Raw genomic sequence first — 14,461 nt, 5'->3', positions numbered from 1 at the left:
TTCCCTGCCATATCAGTTCTGTTATACTCACAGACACTATTCTAACAGTTTTGGAAACTTTAGAGTGTATGCATATCCTATCGTCTGGGCCTGAGTAACAGGCATTTTACTTTGGGAACCTCAGTCATCCAAACATCCGAATACTGCCCCCTATCCCTAAGAAGCAGACAGAGAAGAACTCCAACTTCTTAATCATAGCCTCAATTTTGTCCCACACATTGAATGTAGTTGCAGAGAGTCCCTGTAATCCTAGAATCAGATCATTCAGGCGAGAAAAAACTTCACCCAGATAGGCCAGTCGTGTGAGAAACTTGTCATCATGAAAGCGGTCAAACAAGTGAAAATTATGGTCAGTAAAGAAAACTTTAAGCTCGTCTCTCAATTTAAAAAAAATGTGTTAATACATTGCCCCTTGATAACCAGCACACTTCTGTATGTTGTAAAAGTATTACATGGTCACTGCCCATGTCATTGCATAGTGCAGAAAATACATGAGAGTTCAGGGGATTTGTTTTAACTCAGTTAACCATTTTTACTGTAGTGTCCAAAACGTCTTTCAATCTGTCAGGCATTCCCTTGGAAGCAAGAGCGGTGGGTAATTGACCCCCCATAAACGTAACGGACATATACCAGGAGCTGTGCCAGGCCCGCTAAATCTGTTGACTCATCCAGCTGTGATGCATATAATTTACTGGCTTGTATGCGAAGCAGTAATTGTTTCAAAACATCTCCTGCCATATCACTGATTCATTGTGAAACAGTGTTGTTTGATGAAGCCATTGTCTGTATAGTTTTTTTGGGCCTTTTCCCCCAGCATTGTCCCAGCCATATCCGCGGGAGCAGGAAGAATGAAGTCCTCCCCAATAGTATGGGGCTTGCCTGTCCTAGCCACTTGATAGCTCACCATATAAGACACTTCTAGTCCCTTCTTATTAATGGTATCTGTTGCTTTTATACATGTCTTACTACCCGAAAGTGGTCTTAATTCTCACGCAAAAAACTCCTGTGGCTTATTTTTCTAATTGTTATGTTTCGTTTTCCTAAATGTCTGCACAAGTGTGAAGGTTTCCCATGAGAGAGTAACATGCTGACCAGACCGGACACGTCGCGTGCGCGAGCGTCGCAAAATAAATGTAGAAATCCATGTTATTCAATTATTGCACCCACACTGCTTGCACGCGCCAACGAGCGTCTGCGACGCCAAGGGCTAAGATAGAACTCATTCCTATTTCTGACGCAGATCACGCTACAAGTCCTGCCTCTCCCATATCCTCATTGGTTTATAGAAGCAGGTACCCACGTGCCATCTCCTCATTGGTTTATAGAAGCAGGTACCCACGTGCCATCTCCTCATTGGTTATACCCACGTGGGTGATAGAAAGACCAATTGTTTTGCCGGGAGTCGTGGTAATACAAGGAACGTTTAGATGCCGGAGTAGAGATCCTTGTGCATTTCAGGTAAAATAAGAACTCAATGTTTATATCCCAGGACAAATTAGCTAGCAACAGCAAGCTAGCTAAATAGGACAAATTAACGTTAGCTAGCAAGTGCAAGCTAACTAGCTAAATTACCATACATGTTTAATGCTTTTCGATCTTTGTTTTGATATTTTAACCTGCGTGTCATGATCGAGTTTGGTGTGGGGGGGGGGGGGGGGGATACATTTATGCACGATAGCGCACGATGGCGCACACGCGCAGCCGGTTTGGGGAAGGTGTAACAGTTAATGTTTTTGGATGTTAATTATTTGACTGGGCTACCTGTATTTGACATTGTGTTGTTATTTCGCTGAACACTAGATGGAATAATTTTATTTTTGGCAGTGAAACGAGGCTACTCATGTGAGAAAAAACCCTCATCCAAATGTAAATCCCCGTTTGAAAATATAAACGTACTGTTTGAAGATGTGAAGAGAATTCTTATTTTTTTATTTAAAAAAATAATAATTAAAAAAAATTAAAAATGTGGATCACATTTTTATTTTTGGCTTACCCCGACGGCATTACGTGGCCCACATCAACACCTTTATCCTATAAACCTTAGATCCACTCCAATTCATATACCACCCCAACAGATCCATAGATGATGCAATCTCTATCGCACTCCACACTGCCCTTTCCCACCTGGACAAAAGGTACACCTATGTGAAAATGTTGTTCTTTGACTACAGCTCAGCGTTCAACACCATCGTCCCCACAAAGCTCATCACTAAGCCAAGGACCCTGGGACTAAGCACCTCCCTCTGAAACTGGATCCTGGACTTCCTGATGGGCCGCCCCCAGGTGGTAAGGGTAGGCAACAAACATGTCTGCCATGCTGATCCTCTTGACTGGGGCCCCTCAGGGGTGCTTGCTCTGTCCCCTCCTGTACTCCCTCATCACCCACAACTGTGTAGCCAAACACGACTCCAACACCATCATGAAGTTTGCTGATGACACAACAATGGTAGGCCTGATTACCGAAAACGATGAGACAGACTATAGGGAGGAGGTCAGAGAACTGGCAGTGTGGTGCCAGGACAACAACCTCTCCCTCAATGTGAGCCAAAGAAGCTGATCGTGGAAAAGGAAGTGCCAAACAGGCCCCCATTAACATCGACAGGGCTGTAGTGGAGTGGGCCGAGAGTTTCAAGTTCCTTGGTGTCCACATCACAAACAAACAATCATGGTACAAACACACCAAGACAGTCGTGAAGAGGGCACGACAACACCTTTTCCCCCTCAGGACATTGAAAATAATTGGAATGGGTCCCCAAATCCGGAGCTTAACAGCTTCTACCCCCAAGCTTCTACCCCCATTTGTTTTTACACTGCTGATACTCGCTGTTTATTATCTATACATAGTCACCATACCCCTACCTACATGTACAAAATACCTTGACTAACCTGTTAAAGGTTAAATATTTGCTGAATTGTTTCTTAACTTTCTTGAGGGCTTGTAAGTAATTTCTTAATTTCTTATTTCTAACATTTCTTGTTAACAAACTATAGTTTTGGCAAGTCAGTTAGGACATCTACTTTGTGTATGACACAAGTCATTTTTCCAACAATTGTTTACAGACATATTTTTTCACTTTCACATATCATTCACTGTATCACTATTCCAGTGAGTCAGAAGTTTACATACACTAAGTTGACTGTGCCTTTAAACAGCTTGGAAAATTACAGAAATTGATGTCATGGCTTTAGAAGCTTCTGATAGGCTAATTGACATCATTTGAGTCAATTGGAGGTGTACCTGTGGATGTATTTAAAAACCTACCTTCAAACTGAGTGCTTCTTTGCTTGACATCATGGAAAAATCTAAAGAAATCAGCCAAGACCTCAGATTTTTTTTGTAGACCTCCACAAGTCTGGTTCATCCTTGGGAGCAATTTCCAAACGCCTGAAGGTACCACGTTCATCTGTACAAACAATTGTACGCAGCCGTCATACCGATCAGGAAGGAGACGCGTTCTGTCTCCTAGAGATGAATGTACTTTGTTGCGAAAAGTGCAATTCAATCACAGAACAACAGCAAAGGTCCTTGTGAAGATGCTGGAGGAAACAGGTACAAAGTATCTTTATCCACAGTAAAACGAGTCCTATATCGACATAACCTGAAAGGTTGCTTAGCAAGGAAGAAGCCACTGCTCCAAAACCGCCATAAAAATGCCAGACTACAGTTTGCAACTGCACATGGGGGACAAAAGATCGTACTTTTTGGAGAAATGTTCTCTGGAACTGTTTGACCATAATGATCATCGTTATGTTTGGAGGAAAAAGGAGGATGCTTGCAAGCTGAAGAACACCATCCCAACCGTGAAGCACGGGGGTGGCAGTGTCATGTTGTGGGGGTGCTTTGCTGCAGGAGAGACTGCTGCACTTCACAAAATAGATGGCATCATGAGGGAGGAAAAGTATGTGGATATATTGAAGCAACATTTCAAGACATCAGTCAGGAAGTTAAAGCTTGGTCGCAAATGGGTCTTCCAAATGGACAATGACTCCAAGCATGCTTCCAAAGTTGTGGCAAAATGGCTTAAGGACAACAAAGGCAAGGTATTGGAGTGCCCATCAAAAATCCCTGACCTCAATCCTATAGAAAATGTGTGGGCAGAACTGAAAAATCATGTGCGAGCAAGGAGGCCTACAAACCTGACTCAGTTACACCATCTCTGTCAGGAGGAATGGGCCAAAATTTAACCAACTTATTGTGGGAAGCTTGTGGAAGGCTACCCGAAACATATGACCCAAGTTAAACAATTTAAAGGCAATGCTACCAAATACTAATTGAGTGTATGTAAACTTCTGACCCACTGAGAATGTGATGAAAGAAATAACAGCTTAAATTAATAATTCTCTCTACTATTATTCTGACATTTCACATTCTTAAGATAAAGTGGTGATCCTAACTGACCTAAAACAAGGAATTTTTACTAGAATTTAATGTCAAGAATTGTGAAAAACTGAGTTTAGATGTATTTGGCTAAGGTGTTTGTAACCTTCCGACTTCAACTGTATATCTGGCAACGGCACCATGTAATTCACCCTGGACTAAAGAGGCAGATAAATAATAAAACATGTGGTAGACCCTCTGTTAAATAAAACATTTCTTGAGGAAGGATCAAAGCCAAAATATGATCAATGGCTCATTCGACAGAATACATCCTCCCGAGTTTTGACATCAAACAATATTGAAATCTGACATGTATGATAGCCATTTTTGCTATCTAAATGTCGTATTCCTATTAATCTAATTGCTCCCGAGTGCCGCAGCAGTCTAAGGCACTGCATCTCAATGCAAGAGGTGTCACTACAGTCCCTGGTTCGAATCCAGGCTCTGTCACATCTGTGATTGGGACTCCCATAGGGGCGCCCACAAATCAAATGTATTTATAAATCCCTCTACATCAACCGTCACAAAGTGCTATACAGAAACCCCACTTAAAACCACAAACAGCAACCAATGCAGATGTAAAAGCACGGTGTCTAGGAAAAACTCCCTAAAAAGGCAGGAACCTAGGAGAAAACCTAGAGAGGAACCAGGCTCTGAGGGGTGGCCAGTCCTCTTCTGGCTGTGTCGGGTTGAGATTATAACAGTTTGGACCAGCGTCGTCCGGTTTTGGCCGGGGTAGGCCGTCATTGATAATAAGAATTTGTTCTTAACTGACTTGCCTAGTTAAATAACGGTTCTATTTGAAAAAACGTCCAATGTAGTGAGAGCGACTTGATCACATCCTGCTGGTTTTCTGTGTGCTTGACCGCCAATAATTCAAATACACAAGAAAACATTCAAAATGAGTTAACCTTTCCTTTAAGACGCTTCTTAAGTTTTAGCATAATGCATGTTTTGTGAGGTCTGCTCCAAAAAGGGTACTTGCTATATTTCCATTATTTTAGATTATTGAAGTCATCTTACACCTTGATGACATTTGCACAGGATACAAGACATCAAAGCAATAACGAACTGAGCAGAATCATCACAATAAATGGCAAAACCATTAATCAGTCCAATTGTATTGAGGATTCCTTTAATTTAATGTTCTTTCTGCATTAAGACACTAATACCGGGATTCAATCTGATTGCTGATGTAGATAATGCCGCTTTTAAAGACAATGTTCCCACTTTTGCGGAGATTGCATTCACAATGAATGCTGCAGATGCCGGATCAATCGGATATTACCTTTAAATGTTGACTCAAGCGAGCTTTAACGCAGATCTAACGCGGATCAGATTGAATTTCGGCCTAAAACATGAGGGTCTACCTATATAAAGCAAGGAAAAATGGACCAATATAAACGTACCACCCCTCAACTTCAATTTACTGCAATTGTACATAAGAGTCAAAATATTTAAAAGGCCCATGTCAATCTTAACAATCATTTTTTATTATTATTACTATGATTTTATACAGAATAAAAGTAGTGCATATATGATCCTGGGGCTTACCATTATATAATACTAATACATACATGATCTTGGGACAATTATCTAATACATACATGATAGTGTGGATTACCATTATCTAATACATTGTGTTGAATGATCACTTTTATCAGAAAGAAAGCATAATCCGATGGTGAAACACATGGGTTATTACTGCAATGATGTTCAATTGCATTTATTACAGGGCACAGGTAATACTGAAACATTTCAGAATTTAGGTAACATGCTGAAAATTGAATTGCAGTTTCTATTTAAGTGTGTAAACCTAATGCTAGTAAAAGTTTCTCAACACAGTCCTCAATTATCAAAAGGTAAAATGTATTCCTTTACTTCACAAACAGAAGTATACAAACTGACAGAGAAGGTTATTTAAGCAATAAGGCATGAGATCCAGTGGATTATTGTGAATAAACCATGGCTAAGGTTGGCTTGCTACCAAAACTCCTTGCTCGGGCCAATCGCTCTGCCACACCCATGGACAATATGTTTCTTCTCTGCAATGAGGCGAGATCTGAGTACCTCCCTGACGATTTCTAGAACGCAAACACATTCTAACCATTCTGATTGGTCCCATAAACTGATGGGTTGGGCCAGAGCCAGAACACTTGAGTAAAGCAGCGTTTTGATACTCTGATTGGTTAGAGATGATCCAATCAGTGATGCTATTGTTTTGTACAACACGGCTCTACAAACAACTTCAATTATGGCAATAAATGTTGATTTGATTTCTATTGCAACATTGTTGCACAGATTGGAGAGGCAGACAGCAAGGCTTATACAACCCTCCACTTTTGAAAATCAAATGAAAGGCTAGAAGTAATAGGTAATGTTCTTTAGTGGAGATAAAGTTTATGAATTGCCTGGCTGGGCTGTGGGACAGTGGATGCACAGTGATAATTAAAATGTTTAATAATTAAAATGGATAATCCGTGAATAACGCATATCAACCAATCAGCATCCAATATCAACATTTCCCATTTTATAGCATACACTTTCATTGGCATCAACGCTAGGGTTAAACATTTTACAAATGTTCCATCCAGAGAAATTCATTTTCTTCCGGACAACCCGATATTTCTCACCAAAACCGGAAGGGTCATTCAAAAGAATTATAAAGCATATAAATAGGCTTGTGTCTGGATTTGATTAGAGCTTTGATCGAAAAGCCTGATGCTACCTGAGGCTGATACATTAAATACATTTTATGAGCCCTACAATAAAGACATTTAATGAGCCCAAGCCCAAAAGAGTCCAAACGATTGTGGCGTTATCCAATACATGATCTATATATGATCTAGGCTACTGCACATTACACACAACAGAACAATATAAAGCCCATAGGTGTAGCTAGCTACATGCTCACTTGGGTAAATACAAGAAACTAGCTCCAGTAGGCTAATGTTTTTGAGTGTGAACTGTATTAATGTACTGCAGTGGTGGAAAAAGTACCCAATTGTAATACTAAATGATAAATGACTAAATTGAAAGTCACCCAGTAAAATACAACTTGATTAAAAGAGTCTAAGAGTATTTGGTTTTAAATATACTTAAGTATCAAAAGTAAATGTACTTAACCCTTGTGTGGTGTTTGGGTCTGAGGGACCCATTTTCATGCTTACTAACAGAAAAATGATACAGTTAATTATTGAGGAGGATTCAGGAGGAGGATGCTGGTGCCCAACCTGCCCGACCCACAGAACAAACAACTCCAATACCGGAAGTATGTGTGAGTGATGTTGCATTTGTGTGTGTCTGACTCTCCTAACTTGGCCTGCTGTAACTATATATGTGAGTGAGTGAGTGAGTGAGTGAGTAAGATGTTAGTAAAATTCCTGAACGAAGTGTTGTCATCACTCTAGATTGCAGCTGGCAGCAACAAGAAGAAGCGCAGGAAGACACAGTACACATGCATCATGTGTAAGAAATACATTTGCAACACACACACAGTAAAACTCTTTACCTCATGTGGTGTGTAGACTGTCCATAATTTGTGATCAATGGGGCTCATTTATCATTTCCATAAAATACTGTTTGTTAAATTTGTCCTTTCAATTTGTTCAGTTCGAAGCAATAGACATCAATAGTGATGGAAACCTTGTTTCATTTATATAACATGATTTATTCCACCAATGTCTTGATTATAATTGACTGTTGTTTACAAAAATCACATTTGATAAAAAATACAAAAATATCAGATAAATGGAAAATATTAACCATGTATAATATCTATATTGCTTGTAATTGATATAAGTCAAGATCAAAGTATTAGGTATTTTTACGTAAATTGTTATGGCTGTATTGTTTTAAAAACCCAATAATGTCGTGGGTCCATCAGACCTGCGAACATTAGGTAAATAACAAAAACATGCACTCCACACAAGGGTTAAGTGAAGAGATGCACTGAAACTGAAGAGCTATAGCTAGGTAATGACTTCATTTTCCACGTGGAAAAAAATGGTGGACCAAGACCTGCTAGCTACGTTAGCTAGCTTGGATTTCCTACAAGGAATCTTCCTCCCGTAAAAATATGAAATGAATGAAATATGAAATAAATGAAATAAGTTCTATTGTCCTTATCCTCATCATTCTAATGACAACCTTGAATAATATAGGACTTGAATTAGATGCAAAAGGATTTCACTTCTCTTCACAAAAATGGAATGGTTATGGGTCTAAATAAATAACTGCTATAGCCTACCGCCATCGCATGTTTGCCCTTCTTCATTATTGTCCTCCAAAGTTTTATCATTGGAATTGGAAATTGGAAAACAAGACAACGGTGTGCTTTAGGACCATGTGGACATCTCCGAAAACCACTCCCAGTGAAAGGGAGCGGTTTTGGGATGTACATCTCGGTAACTGGGCTCCCGCCTTTCAACCCTAATCAGAGCATCATGGGATGAGAGACAGGTTGAAACCTTATCTTCAACGTTTGTGAACTGAACCTCCACTTAAGATGGCAATCAAACTGGATCCTGTTTCGATGGGGATTCCCCTGAGGGAAAGAGGCTAGCGCGAGGGATGACGGGGTAAAATTAACGTGTTTGGAATGCAGCCCTGGTATCACTTTGGCTCACGAGCCCAACTCCATTCAACAATGTCATGAGACTCGTTCAGTCACATGGGAAGACTTCATTGAGTTTAATGTTGACTTGCACTGTTGTGCAAATGGATACTATCCCCACTGCGAGACATGTGCAGGTCAAAACACAGATGTCATTGTAATAAAGAAGGGGGTGATTCCCCTCTAGAACTCTGAATCTCACTCTGAGTATCTATCAGTCACGTTGGAAGATGTCTGATGGTAGGGTAGTGTCAGTAACAAAGAGACAGGGTAGGGTAATGTCGTTAACCCCTGCCGTGACGGAGAATCCTCTATTTCATGGAAGATCAAAGTTATGTGGTGTGCATGACACCATCCAAACAGTCTTTGAGAGCCAAGTTAACACTGTGTGTAACAGTGGTCACCAACCGGGCGATTGCAATCGACTGGTTGATATTCTAATATTCTTTTCTCTTCTCGAAAAACAAGCCTTTATCTGATTGTCCCTGTTTTCATTTTTCTCCGCTTTTTGGGTTGGTTCCTCTTTACGTTTGCTGTGGATTTTCTTTGTTTTTTGCTTCTTCTTGGGCTAATTTAGTGGGTGCTCATTGTGGCTGTATTTTAGGTCACAGTAGTCAACTTTCTGTGGACACCCCCATGAGTGTCTTTCCAAACCCTGCCTAAAACCTCACTTGTTTTGTTTGGTTGTTGTCAGTGACTTTTTGTAAGTTCCCCTTTCTGTTTGAGCGACCATTTTTGTTTTTTCTTGCTGGGTAATTTAACACTTGCACTACAACAAATACTGGAGCTCTATTGAATGAGTAGGGAAGTGTATTGATTAGCTTGTTTTGTTTTAATTAGCGGCTTCTGTCTTTTTTTAATATAAAGGAATATTTCACTTTCTCTGTTCATAGGAGTAACAACATACATTTTTGCATGAGGCAGAAATAATGCAGTGCGACTCGAGTTTTGCCATCAGCTGGAAGACAGTGTTCCATTTTGGTCAGTGGAGGAAAGTGAGAGCAAAGGGACGTTGAGAGGCGGAACCTCAGTCTGCAGCTCTCCCTCCGCTGAGACTGACCATCAGATGCAGGCACCGTCAGCCCAGTAAATTAAAAATATTTATTACCTGGTGTGATCATATAGCGTTCCTCAAATATTGATTTTTTTTTATTTTTAAATGGACTGAACAACAATTAATTGACAAGGCAATTCAAGCAAAGCTGATATGCAGTGATAATGTATTGGCCCTATAGCCTACTACACAAACCTTACAGCAACAGTACTGTTTTTAATAGGTTAATGTTGCATAGCCTTACGTTTTTTAAGTTATGTTGAAAATAATCCAAGCAGTAGATCTCTGCTTGCATTTTGACTCAAAGTGATCTTAACTCAAAAGGTTAGTGACCACTGCTGTACAATAATTACTGACAAATTCCCTCAAACCTTTTTCACAATAAAAGGGAAGTAGGCCGATATTGTCTAACTTTGATAGCATAAGATTAGGTATTCTATAGTCTAAAATATTTCAAGCAATAATAAACAAGCATGTTTAAACCTCCGCTGTTGAAAATCAAATGATAGGCTAGAAGTAAAGGGAAATAATGTGTAAATGTTTTTTTTACTCTGATAGAAAGTTTATGAATTGCCTGGCTCAGCTGTAGGACAGCGGATGCTCAATGATAATTCAAATGGAACTGGCATTTGTCGTGGATTATTGTGAATAACTAACTCTTATCAACCAATCAGCATCCAGTATCCAAATTACCCGTTTTATAACACAATTTCATTGGCATCATGGCATGAGAGACAGGTTGAAATCCTTTTCTTCATTTGGTAGGGATAAAACAAGAGAATATCAGAAGTCAAATGAATCTAGTATGCCCTCATGGCATGTAGGGAGTACACTCAAAACAAATAACTATGGGTGTTCTGTTTGCATTTAATCTGTTTGTATTTCATCTATTGATCCCCCAAAATATATCCTCTGTCCACTTGAGGTGATGACACCTTGTATTGCTTTGGTTCATGGGCCCAACTCCATTGAACAATGTCATGAGACTCTTTCAGTCACATGGAAAGACTTCCTTTAGTTTAATGTTGACTTGCACTGTTGCGCTGATGGCTACTAGGTCAAAACTTAGAGGATTGTTTGGTCCATTCTATTTCATGGAAGATCAAAGCTGTGTGTGTGGTGTGCATGAAACTGTCCAAACAGTCTTTGAGAGTCAAGTTAACACTGTGTGTAACAGATAAATTCACTCAAACCTTTTTGACAGCAAAAACAGAAGTATGCAGATATTGTGTAACTTGGAGAGCATATGATTCTCTGTTAAATCTTTCAAGCAATATAAACTTAATTTGTATAAAAATAGGTACCTTTAGACATTTTTTTTATATTTATATACAAAAATGGAAAACTTTCACAAGAGGGAAATAGTTGCCAAATTTCCATGTCTTCTCTTGTTTGATGAATTACGCGGTTGTTGATCTCTTACTGGCAGATAAAACCAATCCTACAGAGAGAGAGAGAGTGAGAGATGTTACTCAGAGTAAAAGTAAATGAGTTTAAATACAAAAACATTAAGGTTAACTGAACGTTGCAACACATTATCTTTCGCATGCAATAAACTGAAAAATGTACAGTACTTTAATTACATTTTACTCAAGTAGAAATACAATTACTGAAAAATGCTCAAAAGTACAAGTTCTCGGAAAAGCTACTCAATTACAGCAACGAGAGTAGTTGTAATTAGTTATTTTACACCTCCGCTTATGGGCTATCATGTGACATGACCTAGATTTGAACCTTTTATTATAAGCATTGTGTAGGAACGAGAATTACACCAAAAATGAAATGAATTGTCTGAGGTTGATGCTGGACAAATTGACGCAAAGAAAAGGGACATTTGGCTGACAAAGCTTTAAATAAAAGTTAGAATCCAGGTCATGTGTGTAAAGGCAGTCAATGTTGTTCTCCTCCTCAAACGAGGAGGAGCATGGATAGGACCAAGATGCGGATTGAGGGAAATAAGCCATCTTTTAATGATAACAGCAAAACAATACACTACAAAACAACAAATGAGACTAACCTTCAACTGTCCTGTGAGGACACAGGAACAAACACCCACAAAAGCCTACTGCCTATGGCTACCTTAAATCTGGCTCCCAATCAGAGACAAATGAATGACAGCTGTCTCTGATTGAGACCCAATCTAGGCAGCCATAGACATAACTAGACAACCTAACAAACACTATCCCATACACATACAACACCCATGGACTAACCAAACACACACAACATACAATGCCCACCCCAACTCACGCCCTGACCAACTAAACATAATCAAAATAACATAAAAATAGGTCAGGAACGTGACAATGTGACATCATTGTCCTAAACACGGGTCCCTAGTCATATATTACACTGGTTCTCTCCGATCTCAATAGGGGTCCAGTCAATCCCAAATATGGGGCCACAATCCCAGATACCCTTCTTGAGTAATTGAGACACATAAATACCATTTTGAAATGAAAGACTCAAAACAAAACCAGACCCTGGCCATCTTAAGAGCTTGAAGCGGAATAAGGGTTCAAGATTTTATTTCCACATTTTTTTCACATTTCTGTTTTTTTCATCAGAAATAATTGCTTATGTGTGTGTAAAATATAACTGTTCTCAATTTTTTTATTCATAGATTTGACATTGTTTAGCTGGAATGGAATGTTCGTATCCTGTGTAATTGACTGTGGTAGTCTCACCTATCTAGCTTAAGATCATTGCAGTTAATGTAGTCACTCTGGATAACAGCATCTGCTAAATTACTCAAATCGAGAGGTTCTATCTGCATTTTTGTCCAAATTTAGTTATTGGCATTGCCTTGTTCTGTTCAATGTTCTCTATTTATATAGTACTCTAAATACCCCCAATTCATGCTGTTACGTTCAAAAGAATACAACAGAGACATTTCTAGCACCATTCAAACCAATATGGGTTCAGAACTTTAAAGCCAGTTATCTCAGAATCATCTTTTTGCAGATAGAACCGTATAGTCCCAAAAATGTAAAATGTTAATGTTTTACATACAGATCTCATATTTCTGTATTGAATATTTTTTTCCACCCTTTTTAAGTATCATTTGTGGATGTATCCAAAAATATATATTTTGTTCATTTTGATGGATAGCATTCATCAAAAAACATTATTATTTGTCTATCTGAAATGAAACCATCAAACAATAAAACCTAATTTACCAATATTTCTGAAAATTAAAATATAGCATTTTGGAATGAAACTCTTCAGATCTTCTCTAATGACATCCAGAAATCATTTTGCATTTCACTCTCACTGAAGAAGTGGGAAGGAAGGGTAGTGGCTCTTACCAGCTCTCTCACTCCTTGGCTTTACAATATTGTAGCTCAATGTCCTCAATGCTGCTGCATGCCCTGTGGAACATATTACACAGGTTAGGTTTCAGTGCAGACTAGTCAATGGCATTGTGAGGGTGAGGTATCATATTCATGATGTAAATATAGGCTACCCAAGTTGCAACAGAACAGACCATTTCTGCAGTTTTATCCTAATCAATTATCTGGAACAATACATTCATTGATCTGGACATAGGGATGGACACCAGGATCACTAGGATAACACTGAACACACCGATTAAATGCTGCTTTCTAACATTTATATAGCCTATAATGTAGTTTTCCAGATATCTTTAGAGGAAAAATCAATATGAGTTGGAATTGATTATAAGTTGCAAATGATCTTGAGCCAAAACAATGAGTTCATCACCTGACAATTTCTGTAGCTGTAGCACTCCAACAACATAACGTTTGTGTTGTGGTTGTTGTTGCTTAGCAACAGTGCCGCGCTGATCAGTGTTAATAGCCTTCAAAGGACTCTACTGTTCATTATGTTTTCTGTTTTTACCACCATGACATTTAAGGATATAATTAAATAAATGTACCTCTGGTTTTCAATTATGCTGGTACTGTGGATAAAGGCTTGGAGTCTCTGGAAGAAAAAAAAATGTAATTCGATTTTCGTTTAGGAAGTAGAGAGGGAAGGGTTAGCATGGTTTTTCCCCACTGTTAGAGGTAGATGTAAACTACCACTGAACAAAAATATAAACGCAACACGTAAAGTGTTGGTCCCATGTTGCATGAGCTGAAATAAAAGATCCCAGAAATGTTCCATACGCACAAAATGCATATTTCTCACACATTTGTTAATATCCCTGTTATTGAGCATTTCTCCTTTGCCAAGATAATCCTTCCACCTGATAGGTGTGGCATATCAAGAATATGATTCTGCACCTTGTGCTGGGGACAAAAAAAGGCCACTCTAAATTGTGCAGTTTTGTCACACAACACAATGCCACAGATGACTCAAGTTTTGAGGGAGCGTGCAATTGGCAAGCTGACTGCAGGAATGTCCGCCAGAGCTGTTGCCAGAGAATTTAATGCTCATTTCTTTACCATAA

At 39.0% G+C, this 14,461-nt stretch overlaps 1 protein-coding gene across 1 annotated transcript in view; it reads right to left on the bottom strand.

The window, feature by feature from the left end:
* Nucleotides 1–5,849: 5,849 nt before the first annotated feature.
* LOC129843268 (mucin-2-like) overlaps nucleotides 5,850–14,461 on the bottom strand; it is a 49,089-nt gene continuing 40,477 nt past the window's right edge. The window contains exons 9-11 of the mRNA XM_055911893.1: nucleotides 13,946–13,992; nucleotides 13,356–13,418; nucleotides 5,850–11,488 (exon numbers count right to left, since the gene is read on the bottom strand). Coding sequence (XP_055767868.1) covers nucleotides 13,364–13,418; nucleotides 13,946–13,992 — 102 coding nt within the window. The 3' untranslated portion in view covers nucleotides 5,850–11,488; nucleotides 13,356–13,363. The remainder of the gene's footprint in view (nucleotides 11,489–13,355; nucleotides 13,419–13,945; nucleotides 13,993–14,461) is intronic.

This window comes from Salvelinus fontinalis, chromosome 3 (assembly GCF_029448725.1).
Source record: "Salvelinus fontinalis isolate EN_2023a chromosome 3, ASM2944872v1, whole genome shotgun sequence".
Taxonomy (NCBI): Eukaryota; Metazoa; Chordata; class Actinopteri; order Salmoniformes; family Salmonidae; genus Salvelinus; species Salvelinus fontinalis.
The sequence above is the reverse complement of the archived record's forward strand: the minus strand, read 5'-3'. Positions and strand labels throughout refer to the sequence as shown.